This window comes from Rhodnius prolixus, unplaced genomic scaffold (genome assembly GCF_049639745.1).
Source record: "Rhodnius prolixus isolate KJV_2025 unplaced genomic scaffold, Rpr scaffold_9, whole genome shotgun sequence".
Taxonomy (NCBI): Eukaryota; Metazoa; Arthropoda; class Insecta; order Hemiptera; family Reduviidae; genus Rhodnius; species Rhodnius prolixus.
The window spans coordinates 15,189,693-15,217,047 of record NW_027411604.1 but is presented as its reverse complement, the minus strand read 5'-3'; the positions used below and the strand labels follow the sequence as shown (position 1 = coordinate 15,217,047).

Sequence of the window (27,355 nt, the reverse complement as noted above, 5' to 3'; positions counted from 1 at the left end):
TTTGGAGGCCAAATTACTATTCACGGCAGCGGACTGAAATCTTACAAAATGCTCAAAGCTGATCAAACAATTTCGAACTACCAAAATTTAAAAATTTTTGTTTGTTTAAATCATCATACAAAATTGCTTAACTTCAACAAGTTTTACTTAATTTGAAATAACCTAAGAAAATATTAAGAAAAATCTTATCTTATTTATTATTTTAAAATTCTACTAAATAAATAAACAACTATGGGAAAATAACTACATAATGGATTTGGCCAGGCCGTCCGAATTATACAATAGATAAGCTTCATCTAAATAACAATATTTGCAATTTGTAAGCAACTATATCTCTAATAAGAAGAAATAAAAGACTTCAGATAAGATTGTAGGAGTCAGATAATAACAGTGAAACCAATGTTTTGTGAAGTAAAAATGGATAATACCATTTTTTGTCCTTTTTTTCCAATCGTTCTAAATGTATTAGTAAAAAAAATAAGCTTTTCTCTGCAACCATGTAGGAATGTTCTCATTACTCAATTAATCAGCTGTGTAATGCCCAACTTCCCTCTCTAGAGGGGGAATAATTCCCATTAGTGTCACTTTCCTCACTAGTGAGTGGAAAAACTTTATTGTGCTTCCTTGATATAAGAAGTTTTGTTATTAACATAAATATTTTCTGTAAAACTCTAATAAGCTTATTTAAATTTATTTTATTTAAATAATTAAAAAACGAATATTAAAAAATAAAATAAAAATTGAAAGGAATATAGAAATAAAAATAATACTTTAATAAATAATTAGATATTTTTAATTATAACAGTTAAAAAGGTTATAGTGTTACCTTATAGAAATTTAAAATGGATTCTAGTGATTCCTGTTTAGAAAACACTCCTCCATCAATAAAAGTAACAACAGAAAATGTAATAAGTAGGGAACGGATTTGTATGTATTTACATATTTTTTTCTAGGCAATTTACAGACGTTTTTCAACTAGAAGTATTCATACTGACACTTTTTAAGCCGTTTGAGTCTACTTTTATTTCACATATTTCCACATATTTGGATGTTATCGCATATTTATACATATTTGATTAAAATAAATAAATATTTCTACATATTTAATCAAAATATGTACATATTTTTTCATATTTTTATTTTGGGCATATTTTCATAATTGGGAGGTGGTTGACAGGAACTGTGAACCACAGACTGTAGGGCTGTGAATCACAGTGGGTACAATGGTTATTGTAATTTACACAGAATGCTGCTAAACAGTGACGGGCACTTGTTAGTTGTTTGAAGTTGTCTGACGTTGTCTGTTCTTTCAGCTCGTTCGTTGAAGTGTCCAATTCATTTCGTTCGGTCACTTAGTGTATTCTTTTTTAGGTGAAATGCCACGAACATCGGCCTCAAACAAACAACTGGTTGCTAAATATCTTCGCGAGTTTCCAGCAGAACTTTTTCGAAGTGATGGAGACATTTTGTACTGCACAGCTTGTGACAAGCGCGTTTCTTGCTCTCAACGTTCCCAAGTCACCCAACATATTGCCACAGGATCGCACATAGAGAATAAAAACAGAAAGAAAGAGAGGACGTCCTTTCAAGCCTTCCTTACATCTCCATCATCAAGTAAGTCTACTCTGAGTACAGATCTGTGTCGGGCTTTGGTTAGAGCAGATATCCCTTTCCACAAACTTAAAAATCCTCATTTCAAAGGATTCTTAGAGACCTATATTGGGGAAAAAATGCCTGACGAGAGCGCTCTGAGGAAAAACTACCTGGAAGATATCTATAAAGATACACTAACCAAAATTCGAGAACATATCAAAGATGGACCGATTTGGGTGTCAATTGATGAAACCACTGACTTTGAGGGCAGGTATATTGCCAATGCAGTTATTGGAAAACTTGACAGTGATGCTGATGTGGATTCAAAGCCATTCCTTTTGAACTGTGAAGTTCTCGAAAAATGCAATCATTCCACCATTTCACGATTTTCATAAAAAAAAGAAGTCCATTTTACTTAAATATTCCAGAAAATATTTTAAGAAAATCACATATTTTCCACATAATTGACGAAAATAAATGCATATTTTAATTAAATATTTGGCATTTTTAAATACATAAAAATCCGTTCCTTAGTAATAAGTAATGTAAATACGTAAGTAATGTAAATAATTGTAATATAACAATAAATGTTTATAATAAATTTTGTAGACTGTAAAAATGAAATTTTTAATTTTTTTAGTTAATAAATCTAATGGTGCAATCCCTGCCTCGCGTGAGGAAAAGTACTACTTTCCCCACTTGTTAAATAAATAACTATCTTATCCACTATAATGTTGCAGCGGGAAATTCCGTATTGCTGTCGTATTTATTCGAGAAATTATTTATTATTATTTTTTGGTCTTCTTTTTTCTGAAAATAACTTGTACGAAACTTGTATTTCATAAGTTTTTCTTTTCAAAAATTCTGAGTTCACTCCCGGCAAACAAATAATCAAATAATAATAAACTAATAATACAAATATAGTGTAAGTTTGACTTTGTAGACTATTGTTACTCTTTATTTTATTTTTTTTTTTTTTTTTTGGGGCTTTTGACTGTGGTTTATAAAAGTCAACGGCGCGACATTATCTGAGGTCATTGACGCCAGGTATCTCTTACTAGACACTGCCGGTTTTCAGACAGTGTTCTCACTTTACAGACAGCACTGTCCATTATCAGTGGAGTTGTAAGAGGTTTCTATTAGGAAGAGAAAATCTAATAGTTGGATTCGTTGCAAGGATCTCCGCTTGGGTATAGTTTTTGTATTTAATAACAAGAAAAAAAGAGTTAGTCTTAGAATTAGTTGGAATTAGTCTTGTACCTTGTATTCTTCCTTTTACCTAAAATCTTGCTTTTCTTGAAGGATCTAAACTTTTTCAAAACGCTTTTGCAAAGTTCAAGTTCAATACAAACTTAAGGATAAAATGAAATTTCAAGTTAAACCCAAGCTTTTAACACACACACAGAAAAAAACCTTTAAATTTCGAGTTTTGCTAAAGACCTTGCTTGAACTGCGACCGAGAGGCAAAAGATATGCTGATTCACTGGATGCTAAAAAAGTCTACAGGAACCGACAGAATCTGGACAACAATGTTTTACCATTATTGAAGATAACAATTATTGACATTGCTTTTTCCCTCAAACTGGACCATAGTCGATTCGACTGCGATAAGGCTGTAAGAAGGCATTTTCGTTACGCGTATCTACTGAAAGATGATTCTAAAGATTAGTTCCTAATTTTGTTATTCTAATCTTCTTGCTTATAACATTACCAAATGTAAAGTTTTGTTACCAGGTTAACCTAAACATCATTTTTGCAAAGAATTTGGTCAGATTTTTTAAATAAATATTTTACCATTTGTTTCCGTAAATATGGTCTTTCATTTCTTAACAAAAACATGATTCATGATTTTCTTTAAATTAAAACGAAGGACAACTGATTTATGACATATTTTGAAAAAAGTATAAAATTGAAATAGTTCACATTGTTCAGATAAATATTAGACACCAACTTGTATCCCCGTAGTATTCAGCATATCCGTTAACCGATGATGCTACCTGCATTGTTATTGTTTTTGAATTCACATGATGTTCAAATAAATGAAAACAATAAGTGACTGAAAACAACCAGAGAGTGCCAATGACCTTGTTAAATATTTTCTATTAGCGTAAAAGCAATAATTCTTCAAGTAGTAATTTTTTTAAAAACAGCTTTGTCACAAACGTATTCCATTCAATTTTGTTTTTGTTTCAATGTAATAGCAATTTTTACTCTAGGAATTTCTATTCTAGAAGTTCGCAATTCACTAATAACAACTATTGCAAAGAATATACCTGCACGACGAAATCCCTCTTTGGGTGTGAGTTAAAGAGAGTAGAAGGGTTGAACAATAAGGGTTATCTAAAAAGAGAAAATGGTGTATCCACAATTTCGGCAGCCAATGAGACATGTTCGTTTGGTCCACAGAACTGGAAAACCTTCTCAGAAGACTTATCAGCATGCTCCTTTTCTTGGTTACCGACTAGTTTTAGGCTTCAAGAAAGTCTTGATGAACAGTGTATCCGGATAAAGTATAATACCACTATTTATTCTTAGCGCAGCTGATCATTTTAATGGTGCTAGTTCATTACGATCCAAGCGGTCTTTTCTGAGTGCAAAGTCAACTTTCAATTTTATTGCCTTCAACGGGAATATAACATCTTCGCTGATCACATTAAGTTACCTCGCCATTAAGACGTTATCCTTCGTTTTCTATTTCTCGCCTAAGACACGCTACCGAGTAAAGCAATTTAATTTTGTGCATTCCCTTCATACACCAACAAGCCAAGACTAAATATCTATAATTTCATATTGCTCTCTCTACTTGCTCTAATCCTCTTGTACAGTCTCTCGCCTCCTTTGACATCCCTAACAATCCTACTCGCCGACTGAATCGCCAGTGGCCCTGCGACTTCCTTAAGGTCTGAAGAACTAAACGCCATTATTCTCCTATCTCCTCCTCGTACTCTCCTCCTCACATTCTCCTCTCTCCTATACAGAGTGCTACCGCTGGGTAGCTTCTCTCTTCCTGCTCTTCCCGCACCAGTACATCTCATTCACCTCCTATTTACTTATTGTATATATTTATACAGATAGTAAATTACAAATTAAATAATAATAATAATAATAAAAGTTTTGTAGCTTGGTATAAATTTGTTATTTCAGGACACACCTCACCTAACTTTATGTAAATCTTTCTTTCGAAGATGTGCAAGAACGTTTATAAAGTACATTACTATTATTTGAGTATAAAACTTCTTTACAAGTACTCAATTAAAGGGACTACATTAAATTAGAATTTAGAAACCAAAATTATTATAACAAGTAGTTATTTATTTGTGCACTCGTATCCTTTTGTTGCAAACAATTCCTAATTTTAATAAAATTGGCTAATAGTTTTGTTTGTTATAAGTAATAAGAAGTAGAAAAATGAATAATTCCAATCTTCCATTTTGATTAACAGCTAAGAAGGGCGTGGTGTGACCATACATGGAAGGTAGGCGTGGTTTAATAAACTGTTCTCGCTTCTGATTGGCTCTTCCACCAACCTACTTTTTACACTTCCATTTTAAAATCTTCATTGGTAATTTTTACTAATTTTTCCTCTGTAGGTATTTAATGAAGTATCAAACTATGCAATAATTTTTTTCCCCTAAAAACATAAAAAATAAAAGATTTTTCTTGCCCAATGACTTGTTTTTTATGCTAATAATGTTAGGGTAAACAAAAAATTTGGGAATAATAGTTATTTACTCGCTAAGTAGGTAAAAGAAAATTGTGGGTCATGTTTCACCTATTGTTCTCCGCCATTTTGTATGTTTATTTGTATAGGGCTGTTATTTAATGATTTTTAAAGATTTAATGATTAATAATTTAATATTTTTATTGAAATCAATCTATGTTCCATAGGTGCTACACTTAACTGAACAAATATTTTGTATAAGTAAAGGTACAAAGTGTAAATCAAACCACCAAAGTCCAATGATCGTATGATATCAAACAAGGTAAACAATAGAAGTAAAATGAATCATATAAAGCGATTATCATCACCGTGGACAATTTTCCTAGTATTATGGTCGCCCAATGACGTGAAATTTAATTAAAATCGCCAAATTAATAAGAATTATGAAAGGAAAACCGTTGAAAAAACAAAAGAATTTTTGGGAAATATATGTAATGGAATCCCTTACACCTGAACGGGTAATTTTAAAACCCTAATCAGAAGTCTTGTGGAAGGAAAATTACCCATTTATACATAGATTTATACCAATTATGACTCCTAGATAAAGTGCAACTTAATGTAGTAACCACACAGAGGTAAGAAAGTGCATATTTTAAGTCAATACACTAAAAATTTGAAGCATCTGAATACTATGAGTGAAATTTTATCTACGTAACCAATCATTTCAGTCGAAAATGGTATGGAAAATTCTTAATTCTCCGTTTTTTGGTATATGACCTCACAAGCCACAATGACGTCAAAATCCCTTTCGTCATAGATGTGGCAAAAACCTTTCCCCCTTCTTCCAGTTTTTCCCGTGAAAATAATTCGAAGAAACATTATAGGCCTATTTATGCGCAATAAGCGATGAATAAACACTGCAAAACCAAAAATATCAATTTCAGTTTGCCTGATTTGGTTCGGGCCTCAGGTTTGCCACCTAAACTTCAGTTCAAATTTGCTCTAGCTGCGATTTTTTTTAAAGAGTTATGTTGGCCATACCGTCCACAGTCAGAAACAGATTAAAAAGTCATTTCCGTTGAAAAGTCGATGCCGGAAATTAGACACGACTTGCTCTTACGTATACAATAACAGCAAGAGAATGTATAAATAAATATTGTTTCCTTAGTACTACCTTCTTGTACCATTTCTTTTTCTTGAAAAGCAAAAGAAAATATATAAATAAACACGGAATTAACATAAAAACAAAATAAACATTAAAGCACAGAGGTAAAAGGGCAGAGTACATAAGTATACGAGTATATACGTGCCAACTAAATAAAGAGGCTTAAGGAAGAAGGCAGTGGCTATATGAATAAATATCGTAAATATTATATCTAGTATAGAACAAGATATTACGGATATATCTCTTAATTAACTTGTGACGTCATATGTTTACCTTCACCTTTAAGACATTATGTGGAGAATTTTACGACCCAAGACTGAAAAGCCCAACACAGTAATAATGCTCGCTGCTTAGACCATGTATAATCTTTGTTTATTGCGAAATATTTATTTATTTTATTTTTTCCATTATTGTTTTCTACTTCAGTTTTAATAAAAGAATTGACAAGACAATGGCTTTTTTAAAGGAAGATGAATGCAGCTTAACTTGAATAAATTAAAACATTGTCAACAAGTGTAGTGCGAGAGGGAAACATTAGTGAAGTCGTAAACACTACAACAAACTGATGATCTATCTCTTATGAGGGATGCTGTTCCGAAACCGGTCAGGCAGATAATAAACTTGCACGCTAAACCATATAAAATTAAGGATAAATTTAAATTAGTTAATGATGCTTAGATCTCACAATTGGGGTAACAATAAATTACTGTGACGACAAAACGTACCCGAATTTGTCGTCACAAAAAAATTATCGGTCACAGATGCCCAATCTTAACAATATTAATTTAAGGCACGTTAACTTTAACCCATCGTGTACTATTATAATCTTGAAAAAATCTTCAATAGTTTTACAGGAATTTCCGTTTCTAATGCTGTATTTTTACGCCAAGCGTGAAAGATGCACATTAGGTCGGCTTTGTTTCGGATTTTGAGATTCAGATAGAAAGGAAAAATACACAAACTTCAATAGTTTTACAGGAATTTCCTTGTTTTCCGTTTCTAACATTGTATTTTTACGCCAAGCGTGAAAGATACACATTAGGTCAGCTAGTTTTCGAAGCATAAGTCCAGAAAACAGAGAAAAAGTGTGAACTCTGCTAGTATTACTCGAAATTCATTTTATTCTACTTCCAGGTAGAGGATGGAATAGATGCTGTCGAAGAGTCTACTGAAGATTGCATTAGATCCAATAACTTTTATCGAATAAATCCTTGCATTACGCTTTAATACGAGTGTTTGTTTTAGCTGAATCCATTCTAGGCAGGTTAGCCTTTTTTAGTGACAAAATCTAGAAACTATTTGAAGCAAATCAGATCATAGTACTGGCAATCCTGTATGGGGAATTAGAGTCACATTTTGAAAGATTTTAACGTTTCTTTGGGGGTATCCTTAGCTACAATATTCTCACTAAGTGAACAGATTAACAGAGCCAATATTTTTGGGAACCTCAGTAGATCTTTTTAAGGTTACGCCAAGAGTTTTCCACTTTTTTTTTATTGTATTAAATGTGCTTGACTGTAGTACCTCCAGAGGAATGATTTAGAGAGATACCAGAGCCAACAGGTCAGTCTGATTTCCTACATAGAAATGGCCAATGTAGTTGTGGTCAGTTATCCTTCAAAGATGCTGAAACCTCTTCCAACATGCTTGGATCTTTGGCAATTCCAAAACATACTCTGATATCTGCCTTAACCTTCTCCTAGTTCTTGCAATGAATGACTCTCCACTGATTAAAAGAATTTTGCTGTAATAAATTTCTCTCCATAGGAAGGTTAACAATGTGGGTGGAAACAAATGAATACATGATCTATTTTTGATAATAGTGAGACCATACTTTAAATATAGAAATAATTTATTATTAAAGTTTGAATCTCCCACTAGTTAGCAAACTTTTTATTTCAAATACTTCCGTTTAAGTTCCCACCCTTCAATAATAAAAGAATGACTATGATCATAGAACATTAATCAAAACAGACAATATAATATAGCAAAATGTCCATGTTCATTTTTTTTCCCTTCTTTTTCAAACACTTGTACCTTATAATGTATATACTTTTTCTAAAAAAAAGTAAATACACGATCTTGATAAATATGTATAAATATAAATGTGAACGTAAATATTTAATCGTGTAAATCTATGTAAATATTATTAATCCTGCGCTGTAGTGGATAAATATAACGGATTAGATAATAGAAGAATTATTTTAAAACGTTAGATAGATTTTCACATTATGGATTAACATTGAATAACAGATAACAAGATTAAGGAGTGATTAACTGTTAGAAAATCACAATAACCAATTGATTGTCCAATGCAAAAACAAGACAGTACTTGTAAATCATTTATCTTATTATTTATAAATAGGGACAACGCTGCATTTCCTGCCTGTAAATTCTGACAAAGTTTTGAATTTTTATTATAGCATTTTTCACCCTCTCTTTTAATGTTTTAAATATAATTTTTAACTGAAATAAGAATTTAATAAAGTTTCTTAATTGTACCAGCAAACGGCTAAGTCTGGATGCGATGGTTGTACGTGGATTTCTGTAAAAATAAGGAGAATCTAGTCTGACCAAATTAGGCTCCACCCAAATCTACCTTTTATCCTTTTTTTTACCACTGTATATTTAAAAAAAAAAAATGAAAAACCTAATTAATTAATTGAAAACTGCACTAATCTAATAAAACAGTAATTACAAGCGAAAGGTGGTTGTCAACTCCATCTTTTCAGCTGCCATAACATTTTCTAAATCTTTGTCAAATCTCTTTATCGACCTCACGTTTTAAATAAAACGTCAAATAATTGAAAAATTAAACTATCAACTCAGTAAAGTTTACACTTTCCCAAAATGGTTCCAGTGTAAAATACCAAATTTAAACCTTATTTAAATGTTTTCTCTTTCGAAAAAAGCGAAAATAGAAACTCATTTTCACTGACAAATAGTCGCCAAATTATAAAAATTATATATTCCACTGTATTTACGAACATATACATGCATAAAGATATTGGATGGATACTTAGTATTGTATTAAACGAATAAAAAAAATATATATATTTAAATTTTATGTAAATGAATGGGAATTTCTGGTTGGTTGCCTTAAGGGCCTGAAAAAGAATTATATATTATAGTGCCCAAAAATATGGCTTCTTATAAGGAGTGACTGTTACAGTAAAACTACCACGTGCTGCAGTCTAGAGGAGCAGAAAGGAATCTCTTTTCTGTAAATTGCCCAGAGAAGTGCAGTAAATTAGACTGACAAATAATTACAATAAAAGATACGGTTGCTAAACCCTTGTTTTTTGTCTTTACAATGATATATATTAAAAGAGAGCCTATTTAGATGAACAGACTGCGTCTAGAAATTTGGTCAGAATTGAAGTTAATTTAATGCAAAAAGATGTTAATGTATTATTTAAAGATTTAGGTCTTTATATATGCATAGTTTAGCTCTCAGACAATTTAGAAATGATCGACACAATGATGTTCACCAAAAGATGATTCATTAACTGCATTTAATTGGGAATTTTTGGTGAGATGAGCGCTTTAAATTAATTCTTTGGGAGCCGAGGCATGTTTGGATGGATATCTAAAAAAAAAACAACAAAGAAAATTTTTGGATTGAAGATTTAAAGAGACAGTTTCAATTAGTGGTGGCTGCCTAAAGAAGAAATGAAGAGGTTGCAGCCGCTGATAAAACCAGTATTCATTTTTTGCATCTTAAGATGAGATCTCTTCTTGTTGATATGGAATTCCTCTATATCTTGCACAATCTAAATTTGGTCGAAGCCATGTTAATAAATAAATGAATTTATTAATTAGTATAATTATCTTTATTAATTTGTAAAACAAAACCCTGTTCAAATAATATTTGTAACCCAAATTAAAGCGCAGTTCTAGCTAAAGTCAATACTAAATGGAAATATTCTTATCTAATTAGAGACTGTAAATAAAATAATAATGAATCTAAGTAGACGACTTTTTGAATTCCACTTTCAACATAGTAAGTACGAGGGTCGTTTGAAAAGTCCGTGCAAAAATAAAAACTACTTAATTTTTTGGGGTAAACCTTTTTTATTTTTCAACATAGTCTCCTTTTAGGCTTATACACTTCGTCCAACGCTGCTCTAGTTTGTTGATCCCTTCCGAATAATAGGATTTGTCCAAGTCTGAAAAATAGCCATTCGTTTCTGCAATCACCTCCTCGTTTGAATAAAATCTTTTTCCCGCCAGCCATTTCATCATATTGGGGAACAAATAGTAGTCCGAGGGAGCCAAGTCTGGAGAATAGGGGGGATGTGAAACGAGTTGGAACCCTATTTCCATTAATTTTGCGACCACAACTGCTGAGGTGTGAGCTGGTGCGTTGTCGTGATGAAAAAGGACTTTTTTGTGGGCCAATCGTGGCCGTTTTTCTTGCAGCTCGGTTTTCAAACGGTCCAATTTTCCAGATAGTCGATGAGGATTATTCCTTGCGAATCCCAAAAGACAGTCGCCATAATCTTCCCGGCCGAAGGAACGGTCTTCGCCTTTTTTGGCGCAGATTCCCCCTTGATAACCCATTGTTTAGATTCAGGAGTTTAGTGATGTATCCATGTTTCATCCACAGTGACGAAACGACGCTTAAAGTCCTGCGGATTCTTCTGGAACAGGTGCAAACCGTCCTTGCAACACTTCACACGATTTCGTTTTTGGTCAAGCGTAAGCAATCGCGGCACCCATCTTGCGGATAGCTTTGTCATATCCAAATGTTGATGCAAAATATTATGTACCCGTTCATTCGAGATGCCCACAGCACTAGCAATCTCACGCACCTTCACTCTTCTGTCATCCATCACCATATCATGGATTTTATCAATGATTTCTGGAGTAGTAACCTCAACAGGGCGCCCAGAAAGTTCAGCGTCACTTGTGCCCATATGGCCACTCCGAAAATTTTGAAACCACTTATAAACTGTTCTAATCGAAGGTGCAGAGACACCATAATGTTTATCAAGCTTCTCTTTAGTCTCCTGAGGCGTTTTGCTTTTCATAAAGTAGTGTTTAATCAACACACGAAATTCTTTTTCGTCCATTTTTTGAAAATCACTCGACTTTCTCGATTCAAACGAATGCCAAACACAAAGAAATAGACCGATCTGGCTGAAACTTGGTGTGTGTTCTTCCAAGAGATGCTACTAACTAAACATAACCTCGATACGCGCCAGTGGTGCTATCTCTCTGACTTTGCACGGACTTTTCAAACGACCCTCGTAGTTTGGCAAATTCAAATAGAATTTTCACATTTCCGCAATCTTTGGAGTTCATAGGCATTTTTTGGTTGCACCAATCAGCGCTGCAGCATTACTGCATCCTCATCATACAATTCAAAATTTAAATTCTCTCTACACGTTTAGTTCATTGGATTTCCTTACAGATAATTAACAAACGAAAAGAAAAAAAAATGACGAGTTACATTAAAACCTGTGCAACATTCAGCGTTTGAATAATCTTATGTTGAAATATTATACATTTTTCTGTTAATTTTTAATTGGTGGTTAGTGCAACCGAGCAAACTGAACACCTGCCGCCATTGATTTAAATAAATAATAAATAATTAAAAAATCAAAATAAAATTCGCGTTTTCCTATAATAAATTCCAAAATTAATTTTTAGTTTTACAAGATTGTAAATCAACTGAATTTTATTACTAGTTGCAATAAACGTCCAATCAAAAATGTCTGATTTCTTTTTTGGTCCAGAGTTGAGCATTTCATTCCCTTCTTTACATTTAGCAAATTAAATTTTAACCATAACCTCAGGACTTTGCTATAGATAAAAGGTTAATTAACCGTTGCAGAGGTCAAATAAATATCGATGCTACTTGAAATCGACTTTAGATTACTCTAAAAAAAAAAATTGAATTTTTTTGGTAAACTTAAAGATTGCAAATTTTTAACAAAAAGGTCCTCGACCTTAGAAACCTTTCAGAACATCATCTTACCTATATCAATTAGTTTTTATTGATTTTATATATTCAATCACTGCCCCCTAGGGCATATTTTATGCAAATTATCGATCAAGGAGGCTGAGTTACAACGCTTTCATATTTTTAATTAAATTAGAAATGCTTATTTAATTTTTCAATTGATCATAAAAGGTTTGAATTTTAATGCAAATTTTGGTAATGTAAATTGGTTCTCACTTCTCAATGATCTGAATTAATTTAAGAGCTATTTGTTGTTAGTTTTGTGATGAGGATTGGAGAAACAGGGGGTCGGATTGGTTAGCTATCTGGAGAAGCCTTCCAGTATTTCGCTTCTAGTCGTGAAAATAACTGAAAATTTGGGTCTCATATTTTTTTTTGGCGGTATAAGAGTATTCTAGAATAAAATTTTGTAATCCTAATACAGGGTGCGGCGCCAAAATCCGGACAAAATACAAATTGTGATTCCCGCTTTTCTATACCACTGGTAGATGTCGCGATTAGCGTTCATATAGCTTGACGCATGTACACTAAACCATTATAACCTCTAAACAGTCACAATATTGAAACCAAGTATAACCGTAGAGCCGCGATTATCGTAAGTGTTCGCGCTAGGCGCTCGGTGACAGAAATAATTCGGTTCTTCGGGTACCCGAAATCGACTGTGTATGATGTCATCGCGAAGTATAATAAGTCCAACGAAGGTTTTGCAACACCGGCGAGAAAAACACACTCGAAGGAGCCCGACATCATTCAATGGGCTCAGGAGCTGATTTTTGAAGATCCAGTGCAGTTGATCCGAAAAATGTCGTCGGTTGTTGATGTGAACGAAAAAAACTATGCGGCAAATCGTCGAGGAAGACCTCCGCTATAAGTTTTACACAATTAAAGTGAAACAGATGCTTACCAAAGCCGCCAGGACAAAGCGAGTTGAACGCTCCAATCTGCTTTTGTGTTCCTTAAGAAACAATGCTGCCGGACAACTCAGGTTTTTTTCTGACGAGAAAGTGTTTGCTGTGGAGACGAAAATCAATCGAAGGAATGACCGCTGGCTCGCGCACGTCCCCGAAGATGTCCTCATTGTTGGCAAGAACGAAATTTCCCGCGAATGTTCACATGTTAGGATGATGTTATGCCACCGCATTTCTTTAACAACGGGGAAAATGACACAAAAGAAGTTTATTCTGCATTAATTGTGTTCTGACAAATATAGTGAAGCCGTGTGGATGGACACTGTGTCGTCTGGAAAGCCGTATGACGCCAATAACATACAAGTCATTTGGTGCAAAATTGGTGATCGGACAAGAATACTGGCCTCCCAACAGCCAAGATTTGAACCCTTTGGACTACTACGTAGTTGTAAGGGACACTAACAAGTCCAGACATCAAAACGTCGCATCATTGAGAGCCGCTATTGAAGCGGCATTCGCCCTGATAAGGACCGTGACACATTAAAGCGCGCCTGCACAGTCTTCACACCGAGAATGGAGGCGGTCATTCAAGGTAGCGGGGGATCCATTGAGTAAATGTGTTCTTTATGACCTTACAATGTGGATAAAAAATTTTTGTAAACCTTTTCGTTTTCGCAATCAATAATATGTTTGGAAAAAAAATGTATATTTGGTCCGGATTTTGGCGCCGCACCCTGTACTTCTCACAAAAGTAAGAAAAATGGTTTCCATTTTTATTATCGTAGCCTTTTCTCAGTTATTTTAGCCAGCGGATTATAGAATAGAATTTAGGAAGGAGTAGAAGAAATAACGACAGATTAATTAGCAAAAATAGTGTAATGAACGGCAATTAAACAGTAAAAGGGATGTAATAGTACAAGGAGTAATTACATTAACCAAAATAGGGAACTGAAATAAAATTTTAAGATAAAGAGAATATGGCTAACGGTAAATAACGGGCTGGGTGTACAAAATGGATTGTCGAACTATCTTCCTTTATTTGATCAACTAATCAGCTTCTTCTTGGACTCATTCGAGGGAGATAGATACAAGATGGTTACTATCTGCCATTATTCTGTAACTGCTTACTTAAACTCTTATCCATTTGCTCATAGTACTATCTCTATTTCCCAATTTATAATTTACCTCTCCTTTTGATTTATACCTTTTCCATGACATTTATAAAAGGAAATTGGAAAAATAAAATATTAAAACTGAAATTCACCTGTATTTTAATTGAATAATCAAATCTATCTTCTCGATGACTCTGCAACAATCCGCTTTTTAACCTTTTTTGTAGACTTTCTGTGCCTCATCAGGAACTGTAAACAAAGAATTTCATTTTATCTTAATTTTTTTTATAAAATAAATAGTCAATTAACATTGTTACTTTAAAACTTTTTGAATAAATGAGACATTAAAATGCGTTTTTCTGTTACAGATCTAATTTTTTATCAATACTTCACCAATAGCGCCTATAACTGTTTTGAAGAGAGTTTACATCTAGTATTTGGCATATTTTTGACGTGAATACGTCTTTAAATTTGAATCATATGGTGGCAATCCAAAAAATCTAATGATAACAAAATCGGGTGATACAGTTTGGCATTATAGTTTCGAATCTATTGTCTACATCCAAAATTAAATTAGACCACAGGATAGCTAAAGGATCAAAGAATTCATTACGATAAGCGAGGACTGTGACACATCGCGCGCGGTGAAGGGGAAAGCGCCGCCATTTTGAGATAATTTTGCTGCGATTCGAGATTTGTAATGAGTATAACTTTTGACTCGGAGAAGCTACGATGTTAGTTTAAGTTTTATTCGTCAGCTGTCGTCACAATCTATCGATTGTATATAAAACATTAGTGTAAAATAGTGACAGTGAATATAATGAGGTGTTAGAATAAAAAAATATCAAAAATATATAATGTCGGCCTATACGAGTCGAAAAGCCAAAACCAAATGAAGAGATCGTATACGGTTGGAAAGGGCTTCTCAAGAACAATCGAATGGTAAAAGTCGCAAAGCCGGTGGAGTCGCCATTTATCACAACATCAATAGCTTCACTGTTTGTAATAGAGTTAACATTGACATTTCGGAAATTTATTTGGAAATGAAAGACGCAAAAGCTGGTGATGTCTGTCTAGTAAACGAAAAAGGCCAATGGCAGCTTCAAATTTGTACTCGGGCGTGTGTATATCCATCCCGGCACAGCGTTAGCAGAAATTAAACTCTTTATGTTACGATCGTTGTTAAAATATTCCAAAATCATCTCTAAAATTATACCCTTTTACGAGCCTGATCTTACTACACCAATTATGATAGTTGGAGACTTTAATGTTGATGTCTCTCTAAACCGCTCATTGCTCGACTTCATGCTCAGCGAGTTCAATTTGTCTTATATTGAAACTTCTCCAACAACGTTAGGTAATAACTATATTGATTTAACGTTTACCAGAAATCTCGATATATCTTGTATGCCATTATTGTGTCGTACTTTTCGTAAAACAGACCTATAATTAATAAAGTTATATTGTAACACAGTAATTATTTGTTTCCTTGATTTCATCCTAAATACATAAATACAAATATTTTATATAAAAAATATAACCCTTACGTAATCGTATTCACGTACAACACACGGCCGTGTCCGTGACACAGCCACAGTTGGTTTTTTGAAGGAGGAATGAAACGAAAAGGCTAAATCTTCACTATTCCAGTCAGATTTTAGGCTCTTATATGAATTTATCGGTTTCTTACAGTCTTAAGTAAACAATTGAAGAGTCTAGCAACAAAATACAATCTAACGTACTTCATTTCCGCCAGCTAGTATTGGTCCAATTCGCGATCAATCTTTAGCAGATTATAATTAACATCTAGTATGGCTCTGGTCGTTTTAATGATATTGATTTTTCTTGAAATAAAGATAAATACTCTGTTTTTGTAAATAGATGCCAATTTTTGTCAACAAGTGGGTTGATTCTTTAATAAATTTTGGTTAATCATGTCAAGTTGTGTACCGCTTTTACCTCCACTTTGCTTACACTCGCCTAAAGCGCTATACAAAAATAGGGCATCTTAAAAGTCTTCCACTTGTCGTCATAGTATGTGCTGGGGGGTGATCTTAGCAAGTGAGGAGGAGCAATGAAGTTGGCTACTTCTCTGCCATCAATCTTGAACGGTATCTTATTATGGCCATTACTAAAGGACTAAGGACGATAAGTGTTTAGTCAATCATTTAGATGTTAACAACTTATTTGAGGTATTTTTTACGTTAAAATGCAAAACAATGCGTTCTGTATCAGGTACTATTTAATACTTCCAGTTAATTTTTAATAAATTCCACAGCCTTTACAATAAATACGTAGAAAAATGTAATCTATATATATGTATGTATTTTTCATTATTGAGAACTATAAAAAGTAAAATTAATACAAAGATTCTCAACCAGTTATTTATATTTTATGCTTAATAAGTTGAATGGATTAAAATGAGAATTTTCTTAATTTTCATGAGGGTTTATTTACCCATTTTCCGTTTAAAAATTAAACACTTATTTGTACTTGCTTTCCAGCTGGCCTAATTTCATTTTTTTTTTTTTAATAAAAAAGATCCAAATTTTAATGGCTCATTTAATGGGGTTTTAGATTATGAGAGATAGCGAGTCTCAGCTATGATTATCAGGATGAACAGCAAATCAAAGAGGAGGCTGAAATGTTAGTATGGACCATTATATTGTTTGAATAATAATAGAAATAAATAAGATAAATAAGAATGGATACAGTTGGAGGCGCTGAATGATAACGGTAGATTTATTTGAATTTATTATATTATAAACGCGAATTTAAACAAAAAACATTTACATTATTTCACAGCATTTTCTTTTATGGAGTTAATCGAGTTTTTGCTACGAATGGCTCAAATGATGATGCTTTATTGCTTGTGGTTTTCCAAATTTAAGGGATTTCCCATTATAGTTTTGGTGGTGAACTATAAATAGTTTTTGTAAAAAAAAAAAAAAAAGGGAAGCATTTTATGGTCTTAACTTCGCATAGTTAAGCCCACCCAAAAAATATTTTTCTGTAAAAATCTTTCAAAACAAAAAACTGGGCTTCCTTTCATAATAATTGTCCTGAAAACTTGCCCAAAAAAGGTGCATCATTACAGGCGACTTCTGGAATTGTCAGAAGAGTTCTTGTATCCCAAAAGCAGAAGACTGCTTTAGAAGTTTGCCCCGACTAATGTGACTTTCAATACGTTAATGGGAATAATAATAAATATTTAATAATATATTTGTTGATACGGAACATGGACGATGGACCACGAAAGTAAAAAAAAAACAGTTTCATATTGTCGTTAACATCCTTTAGATGCTGGCTGGACTAAGAAGATAATACCATAAACTGTGCAAAGCGTGGCGGACCCATATTAAACGTGATATGTCAGCCGATCTTTGTACGTTTGTACATCAGTATGAATGCACATATTCACATGGTTTTGTCTTTTCTATATTTTAAGCCAATGTGACCTTTCCGTTGTTATGTTAATATAAGCGCACAAAACTGTTCATCGAATTAAAAATATTTTTATAGATACATATTTTACGTTCATGCAGCTATTATTTTTTTTTATAAAATAGTCTCTTTTTATTTGCGATTAACTTTATAATAGAGTTATTAGGAATTTTAATTTTTTTAAACCGAATACAAATTATTAAAATTTTCAACAGTCAAATAAGTAGGAAACGAAATAGGTAAGTGTTCAACCCAAGAACAAAGGAGTTCTTTGGGAGAGTTAAACCAAAATAGAAGGGTACAAAACTTGTTCCAGGTTTTGAAATTTAAGTACGAGCAGAGAAGTTGGTGTTCCATTTAAAGCTCCAAGGCTTAGCTTTAGGGTTTGTCGGGTTCTAAAAATCGTTTTTTTTAAAGAAAATTTTGGAATTCGAAAACCAGTTTTTCTGTTAAAAAGAAGAAGATCGGTTTTAAGTATTTATTTATTTGGTAGCTTATAGAAATATAAAAAATTTCATAGCTAAGAGCCTCGTACGGTTACATACATATACAGGGTGTTCATTTTAAGATGGCTCAAATGCATTTCATGCTTAAACGGTTGATCTGAGCAAAAAATGGTAGAGGAAAAATTTGTTGCCCGTCACCTATAGTTTCAGAATATGTGACCTGATTTTAGATTCCCGCCCGCATACGCGGCTGACGCGCGACCAAAAGTAAGGGTTCGCAGTTGACCCCAATTTTCATCTACACACTTTTAAAGAGCATAGAAAGTTATGAAAGAAACCGGAAACCACAATTCAATATCTTTAAAATTAAAGGTGCTAAGTTATTTCAAAATCTGGTATTTATTAATCATATTTCAATTTTTTAACTTGTTATCAAAGAGAAAGAAGAGCACGCGATAGGTCATTTTTATGTATTTTTTTCATCCCCTTTCTACTAAAAATATTGCGAAGGCTGTAAAGCTAGTATTTTTCTTAATATCGGGAATTAAGTCGTTTTCCGAGTGATTTTTCTAAGAAAAATCAAATGTTAAGAGCTTTAGATGTTCACAAGCATGCACAAAATGGCTAAAAATTAATTTTACATCTGTTACAAACAAGAAGGTTTAATAATTATTTGGTAATTTTGGGAGAGTTGCGTTTAATTACCAAAAAAATTGGAAACCTCCTGCCACATATTTAAGTGATCAATATCTTTCATGTAAAGGATCAATCTTATTCCTTAATTTATCAAATAATGAACTTTACTCAACTTGTGTTTTTAACTTGGAGATTAGAGCGATAAGTAAGTTCTCGGCTTATTCATTAGCTTTTCACAACCTCCTTGTTCCCAAAAGTTTATTGTGTAGTTCAAGAAAATCTGTGTTTTATTCACATATTTAGCACATTTTTTTAATTATCTAAAGAACAACACACAGATCTAAACTCGTTAAACGAAAATCCTTTCTTTCGAAATTGGTACCTAACACTCATTTAACGTCATACACCAATTTCTTCTTTTAATTTACTTTTATAATTTATTTTGTAAATTTTATACTTTCGAATTCACTTCTTAATATAAATTAATTATTAATTTACACGTTTGCAAAAATTCGTACTGGATTTGATGATTCTGATCAATTAAATTCTTAAGGTAGGAGAATTCCTTTCATAATGCCGACGCTGTTTTGAGGCCCACTTTTTTGCAATTAATCAGAGATTTCTGCATAAATTTTTAAAATAACCCCTATGCATTGTATACCTTTCGAAAGGTGATCGTATGTAGATGTTTTTCCTGAATAGTGCACGGTTTTTCCATATAAAATGTTTTTGAGAAAAAGGAAGTCAAAGTTTTTGGGAAAAAATTAGAAACTTGCTATTCCTTATGTTTGGGCCACAAAGTGAAATACGTAATATCATTATTTCGAAACATAAATTAGCTTATTTAAAAGGAAATTTAACCTTCTTTCTAATGAGCTTATTGAAAATGCTGTAGCTTTAATTGTTTGAGAAATATAGGCATCTGTTTGCTAAAAAGTAGTGATACCTTGAAAAAACATAAAATTAAAAATTTCTACAAAACGGAGCCGAATCGTGCCATAGTTTATATAGAATTTTTTGTTGGAAATGATGCCCAGAATCGCCTCCCGAAGTTACCGTAGTCTTATGCTGAACACCCTGTATAAAAGTACACCATCAACAATCGAATTGTACAACCTAGCTATTACAGGCTAAGAGTTACATTTTCTCGCTTTTAAAATATTCAAAACAACAGTTCGGGCAGGTACACTCTTCGCTAAAAGGGAACTGGCGGCTTTGGTTTTAAATATACCTGTACACTTATTTATTAATTTGCTAAAAATATTTAAATGTAAGTAAAAGTGCTGGTAAGGACTTGGCTAAATAGTAAATCTATTGAAGTTCTTTGTTGTTTGAAGTCATATTTTGTTAAACAGAATAAGAGATAAATGAATAATTTACATATTAAACAGTTGAATGTTAAACATTTTTTGACTTCTGTAATTTTTAAGAGTATTAATGTATAATGACTTAAATGTGTTAATGTTTTAACGTGAATACGTCTTTAAATTTGCTGTCATATGGAGGCAATCCAAAAAACCTAATGATAACAAAATCGGGGGATATAGTTTGGCATTATAGTTTCGAATCTATCGTCTACATCCAAAATTAATTTAGACCACTGGATAGCTAAAGGATCAAAGAGTTCATTACGATAAGCAAGGACTGTGACGTATCGCGCGCGGTGGAGGGGGAAGCGCCGCCATTTTGAGATCATTTTGCTGCGTATCGAGATTTGCAATTAGTATAACTTTTGACTTGGAGAAGCTACGATGTTCGTTTAAGTTTTAATCGTCAGCTGTCGTCACCATCTATCGATTGTATATAAAACATTAGTGTAAAATAGTTACAGTGAATATAATAAGGTGTTAGAATAAAAAAATATTATCAAAAATATATAATGTCGGCCTGTACGTGTTGAAAAGTCAAAACCAAATACAGAGATCGTATACGGTTGGAAAGGGCTTCTCAAGAACAATCGAATGGTAATAATAAAACACCTTATGACCGATTCAAGCTGTGCCGGGAACGTAAAAGAATGAATGCGGCCGAGCGTATCAACGACGGTGTCAGTACATCTGCAGCTGGGGCCGGTTGAAATTATGCAAGTGGATGATGAAATCGCTTCTACATCGACAACGGACTGTATAGGCATAGATTGTGTTCGACCGTCGATTATGAAGACACATTGTTTCATCCTAAATACATAAATAAAAATATTTTATATAAAAAATATAACCCGTTACGTAAACGTATTCACGTACAACACACGGCCGGGTCCATGACGCAGCCACAGTATTTTTTATTTTAATAATTTTATGTATGTACACTTGTACATAATATATGTACACTTGTACATATATTATGTACTATATTCTTTCTTGTATTTTTTAATTATAAAAAACAAAAACATTTAAATTTCTATTTTAAGTTGAAAACAATTCTTGTTTTTTATCCAGAAAAATTCGAAACCAGTTTAAATCCAACTTAGCTTACTGATTATTTTCGAAGTCTGTGTGACGTGCAGGAGGATTAGTTGGTTGAGTTCTGGATAAAAGAGTGCGGATTAGTGGATTGAGATGGGAAGCTAATTTTGTTTTGATATTTTAAGTTAACGGGATTAAGCATCAGAGGGAACATTTTAGGTCGGTGTGTAATGGCGAGGTAGGAGGCGTTTACTATGGTTCTTAGGAACTTAGGGATCAGGGTTTTCGTTTCGGTTTGTTTGTTCGTTGGGTTGTACCTTATAATTTCTTAACGCTTCTTAAAACGCCATTTTGTATTTTAGGTGTGCCAGAACCCCTAAATCCACTCTACTACAAACCACAGTAAATTTGGATGTATGTACGTAAACAAATAATAGAAATTCATTTTATCACAAACCTTATTTTGTACTTTAACTAAAGCTTTAAAAATTTGATTTTAATAGTGATAAATTATGTCACTGTGCTCGTTAAAGGAACCTGATGACATTGCTCATGACATCGCAAGGTGTCCTACTCTTTCATCATGTAGAGGATCCGCTCATACAAAAATATTGTTGTGCTATAGACAATTATGATTTTCTGTCTAAATATTTTTAAATTTATAAGTATATTTTGTTAATATTTAAAATCTTTCTAAGTATAATTTTATTGATTATTTTACTATTCTTGCCTTTTTTAAATTTTTATTATTATAATTTTGTCTTTTGCTAAGTTATCTTGAACTTATTAATGTTTAAATGGGAGGATTCGAATTTTCTGCTTTTTATTAAGTTCATTGAAGTATTTTTTATTTTGTTTATTTTTTGTACTGTTGGTACCATTATGTATTTTTGTTTATCTTTTGCCGTATGACATTACTTTCTTATGTTAAAATTTAAATCTTATTATTTCTATTTCTGTTTCGTTTTAATAATTATGTATTCCGTTTACTTATTTATTTTTGGTAATTGCCGAGGTCCATCTCCAACTGTATACCGTATAAAGGGTAAACCAGTTTAATAAATAAATAAATAAATAAAAATAAATTAAAAATTAGACAAAGGTAAGTTAATAAACCTCTTTTTATTAGTGCTTTATATTCGTCCGTTATCCATTTAAATATGTTCTGTTAACAGAAAACACATTTCAGACCAATAAGCAGCAGGTAAAATTGTAAACAATTATTGGTGAGCTTGATACCACCGTTTTTCGTCAAATGATCGTTTAGCCAAAAAAAATTTTCTCGAATTTGTGTAAACACATAGTAGAAGTCTTTTAGTCCACAAACTTGACCCCGGAATTGTTTTTCAGCTTCAGATTCATCAGTGCAATACATATGTGGTATGCCGCGAGAAGTTATCGCCGCACCTTTACCATCGCACACCACAATACCACCAGAATCACCGTAACATGGTGAATCGCCCATACCAAATTCGGCACATAATACATGAGGATCCGATATACATCCACAGTTTCTGCTTAAATAGATTTGAGATGAATGCAGTTTTGTATCGTTGAAAATATTAATTCCGTAACCAGTAAGTTTACATAATCTTGGATGATTTGGCCAATCTTCTGTTTCTAATTCTAAGATTTGTACATCTCGAGCTAATGTTACGGGTCTCATTAATTTGATCAGTGCCATATCATATCTAGCCAGTAAAGCTAAATCGGATACGGTTTTAACTTCACGGAAATTTGGATTAAAGAAGATAGTCTCCACCTTAATATAAAAATGGGCTATCTTGCTATCCGATGCACCAATTGCTGCGTAAAGTTGTGATACATCCTGACCAAGCAAACAATGTCCTGCAGATAGTATCCATTCTTCATGTATTAACGCCCCTGTGCAGCCAATTGGAATTAAAAAGACTGTATACGGGCTCGAATAGATACTGGTTTCATTTCCTGCATAAGTTCTGTTCTCATATTCTTTACCTTTTACTATTAACACAAGAAAGTTAAATACAAATACTGAAATTTTGTAATAAAATTTAGTAAATATCATTATTATAATCTTTATTAAACATAAAATTATCACGTGTGTTTATTTCTTTAAAAAATTAAATCATATTTTATTTGATAATTAACTATTAAATATTTTTAAAAAATGAAGTAATAAACGCTTAATTAGGTAATTAGAAGTGCAGGATCAATTGCGTCATAAAACATATTCTGTGGCTCCCTTCTGAACTAGTTTTTGTACAAACATTTTAAATATCTGTGAAAATCTATTAGTTTTGTTTAGTTTGTTACATCAGGCATTCTTTTTCGAGTTACCAGCCACCAAAAGAATAACCCTATCTGCTGTTTGCAAAGTTTATAACAACTTCTTCTGTATTGGGCGAGCGTCGGTGAAGTTTTGTTAGGATTACGAATATCCATGAGAGGATATCAAAGATCCCTGAAACGAGAAACTTAATTCTGAGGATTTGAAGATGACTGTAAAACTTGCTTTGTGTCTGAATGCACATTATGTTTAAACTAGTGGTCATCTGGGATTTCAGCTACAAAATAAATGAGTAACAATATAGGCGTCACCAATAGCCGAGCAGTTATTTCCCGCAATGCTAAGATATATTGTGGTACTGGTCTAAGCCTTAGATTTTATTTAATGGTTAATATGAGGAATTTATAGTGAAGTATGTTTGGTAGTCGCCTCCGAACGCGATACCTAATTGGTAAGTTGGACGTAATGCCCGCCTAAAAAGGTAGGCATGACTCCTTACTTTACTTACTGTTTAGGTGACTTTAAGTGTTCTTCCAATGAGTTTAAGACTGGATGACTATTTTTGATTACAAAATTTAATAAATTTGTATTTTAAATTTAGCATAAATGGTTGTTAATAGAATATTAGTACTTAATTAAATACTTGGCTTTCATTTTTATTGTTGCAAACTTTCTTCATTTGCAGATTTCACCAGCACGTATTCCTTGAACTTAGCCGTGAATAACTTCGCGGATTGGTTCGCCTTTCACTTCATTATCGTCTGCATCATAATGTGGGGTAGAGGTCCCTCTCCCACTTTCTGCCATGTAAAAGGGTGTTTTAGATATTTTGGTATTAACCGTTTGGATCTTAGTTTTAGTCGATTTGTCGCAACAAATGATAATCTACAAAACCGTAAAAATCCAGGAATGTGGAAAATGAAGAGTTTTGAAAGAACCAAAAAAGGGAGAGTAAGCAGTACCCTCGCCTCTAGCGAAGTAACAATATTGACGTTATCTTATTAACAAATTAGACAAAGGTAAGTTAATAAACCTCTTTTTATTAGTGCTTTATCTTCGTCCATTATCCATTTAAATACGTTAATCCTGTTAACAGAAAACCCATTTGCAGACCAATAAGGATCAGGTAAAATTGTAAACAATTATTTGTGAGTTTGCTGGCACCATTTTTCGTCAAGAAATTTTTTAACCAAAAGAAATTGGATCGAATATGTGTGAACACATAGTAGAAGTTCGTTTGTCCACAAACTTGACCACGTAATTCTTTCGCTGCTGCAGATTTATCAGTGCAATATATATGTGGTATGCCGCGAGAAGTTATCGCCGTACCTTTACCATCGCACACCACAATACCACCAGAATCACCATAACATGGTGAATCGCCACCTCCAAAAGCATCAGCACATAAGATATTATAATTTGTTACACAGCCACAGTTCGTGCTTAAATAGAATTGAGATGAACGCAGTTTTGTATCGCTGAAAGTATTAATTCCGTAACCAGCAAGTTTACATAATCTTCGTTGATTTGGCCAATCTTGTGTTTCTAATTCCAAGATTTGTACATCTCGAGCTAATGTTATGGGTCTTATTAATTTGACCAGTGCCATATCATATCTAGCCAGTAAAGCTAAATCGGATAAAGTTTTAACTTCACGGAAATGTGGATTAAAGAAGATAGTATCCACCTTAATATAATAACGGGCCTTCTTGCTATCCGATGCACCAAGTGCTGCGTAAAGTTCTGATATATCCTGACCAAGGAAACAATGTCCGGCAGACAGTATCCATTCTTCATGTATCAACGCCCCAGTGCAGCCAATTGGAGTTAAAAAGACTGTATACGGGCTCGAATAGATACTGATTTCTTTTCCTGCATAAGTTCTGTTCTCATATTCTTTACCTTTAACTGTTAACACAAAAAAGTTAAATAAAAATACTGTAATTTTGTAATAAAATTTAGTAAATATCATTTTTATAATCTTTATTAAACATAAAATTATCACGTGTGTTTATTTCTTTAAAAAATTAGATCATATTTTATTTAATAAATTAAGCATAAGTATTTAAATCATATGTTATTTAACTTTCAAATAGTAAATATTGGAAAAAGTGTTGTGTGCTATTAGTAATTTCTTAGTTAAAAATAGTAGTTCGTTTGATTTTCTTGTTCTACAGTTACCTTATAGTTAATTTATTAAAAACGTTTTGGTGAAAATGTCTGTGAGTAGCGGTGGCCCCGGGCTTACTACTAATAATTCAATTAATTTAGACATTGATAATGGAAGTGTCGGTAACAATACTACAAGACGGACATGTGAGAATGGAAGTAAGAATATGGAAGTAGAAGTCACACCTGATCCAACCACTACAGCACCTAATGAAGCTATGGTACGAGGCAATAAAAGAGTGGCGGATGCTGTATCGAGTAGCGTAAATAAGGTTCATGTCCATGAAATCAGAACTAATAATAAAAATCAACCTCCTAGCAAATCAGATTACATTGATAAGGCCACGAAAAATCGGTATCGCAATTTGGAAATAAAGGCAATTTGGGTAAGTTACATAGGATGGCTCTGGGTAAGTGGCTGTTTAAGACATCTAGTACATATAAAGATGAAATAGTTGATATTTCAGTAACGGGTCAAAATAGAATGAAAGTGACCACACGTTCACCACAGGCTGCCAATGATTTATTAAATCTTGAAATTCTCAAGGAAAGAGAAATAATTGCATACATTCCCAATTTCAGAGTTCAATGTACTGGCGTAATCAGGGATGTCGATGTTGAGTTAGAGGACAATGAAATTCTGGCCGAACTAATATCTCCGTCCATGCTCATTAGCATTAGACGGCTTACTCGCAAAACTTACGTAAACAACAAACTGCTGACTGAAAAATTACCGGTATGTTTCATTAACTTTGACAGTCAAAGTCTACCACAGTATGTTTCACTGTATGGAGCAAAATGTAAAGTAAACCCTTACGTTCCTTCCATTAGGCAGTGCAAAAATTGTTTACGTTTCAGACACTCTGAAGAACAGTGTAGAAGCAAAATGAGATGCGAGCATTGCACGCAAAATCATAATGTCAGGGAATGTCCCCTAGCCGAGGCGACATTGCCAGTTGAAGAATAACTATGCAAGGGACACAGAGTGTTCCGACAGACAGACCATCAATAGGAAACACTCAAGACAGTGGTGTAGAGTATATAGTACACTTAATTCAAAAGATAAATAATGTGCATGACAACAACAACGAAATAATTCAGGTCATTACGTCTAACTTAGAAGAAATTCTTGCTAAATATATTAATAATTGTAATATTATTACAAAAACTCCTCAATTAATTCAAGCTAAAATCTCAACTCACGAGCATGAATTGCAAAGGTCAGATAATACCGCACAAGACAATCCGTAACGTTAAGACCAACGTCAACCGATCAAAATACCCCTGAAACTTGGTTAAAGATGACGGACAATTTCAGCATCTCTGGATACGAACATTGGGAGAACCGACAGATACATAAAGCTAAATCCAATAAGGGGACAACACTTTTTGAAACGTGGAAGCAACCAACCATGATTGGTGGTGACAGGAATATGCTCATCATTCCAGCTGAGGAGGGGGGGAAACAAACAAAAACAAAAAATGTTAAAAATTTTACAGCTAAATATTAGATCTCTCGCTGCTAATAGGAATTATCTGGAATCATTTCTTAGACTGAACAAAATTAACTTGGCGTTAC

The 27,355-nt window shown here is 33.1% G+C and overlaps 3 protein-coding genes and 1 long non-coding RNA gene across 4 annotated transcripts in view; 1 reads left to right on the top strand and 3 right to left on the bottom strand.

Annotated features, from left to right (window-relative positions):
- The window catches only part of LOC141454703 (uncharacterized), a 670,160-nt gene that overhangs the window by 25,113 nt on the left and 617,692 nt on the right, over positions 1-27,355 (bottom strand). The window contains exon 4 of the mRNA XM_074129221.1: positions 14,560-14,656. The gene's annotated coding sequence lies outside the window, so the exon portion shown is untranslated. The remainder of the gene's footprint in view (positions 1-14,559; positions 14,657-27,355) is intronic.
- On the top strand, positions 16,920-24,448 carry LOC141454707 (uncharacterized). The gene is made up of 3 exons (XR_012458905.1): positions 16,920-17,053; positions 22,689-22,915; positions 24,293-24,448. It is a non-coding gene; the product is annotated as an uncharacterized lncRNA (long non-coding RNA).
- On the bottom strand, positions 22,442-24,780 carry LOC141454706 (chymotrypsin-1-like). The gene is made up of 2 exons (XM_074129228.1): positions 24,641-24,780; positions 22,442-23,321 (listed from the first exon to the last, which is right to left on the bottom strand). Exons 1-2 carry the CDS (start codon positions 24,669-24,671, stop codon positions 22,507-22,509), a joined length of 846 nt encoding a protein of 281 aa, XP_073985329.1. The 5' UTR covers positions 24,672-24,780; the 3' UTR covers positions 22,442-22,506.
- LOC141454705 (kallikrein-1E2-like) lies at positions 24,628-25,625 on the bottom strand. The gene has a single exon (XM_074129227.1). The coding sequence runs from the start codon at positions 25,577-25,579 to the stop codon at positions 24,671-24,673; it is 909 nt and encodes a 302-aa protein (XP_073985328.1). The 5' UTR covers positions 25,580-25,625; the 3' UTR covers positions 24,628-24,670.

What these genes read in the sequence shown, in the direction of transcription:
- LOC141454706 (XM_074129228.1), bottom strand. Translation starts at nt 24,671, where the DNA reads ATGGACGAAGATAAAGCACTAATAAAAAGAG. An exon ending in TAAAGCACTAATAAAAAGAG is followed by an intron (nt 23,322 to 24,640) that starts GTTTATTAACTT and finishes TTGTGTTAATAG; the next exon opens with TAAAAGGTAAAGAATATGAG.
- LOC141454705 (XM_074129227.1), bottom strand. Translation starts at nt 25,579, where the DNA reads ATGATATTTACTAAATTTTATTACAAAATTACAGTATTTTTATTTAAC.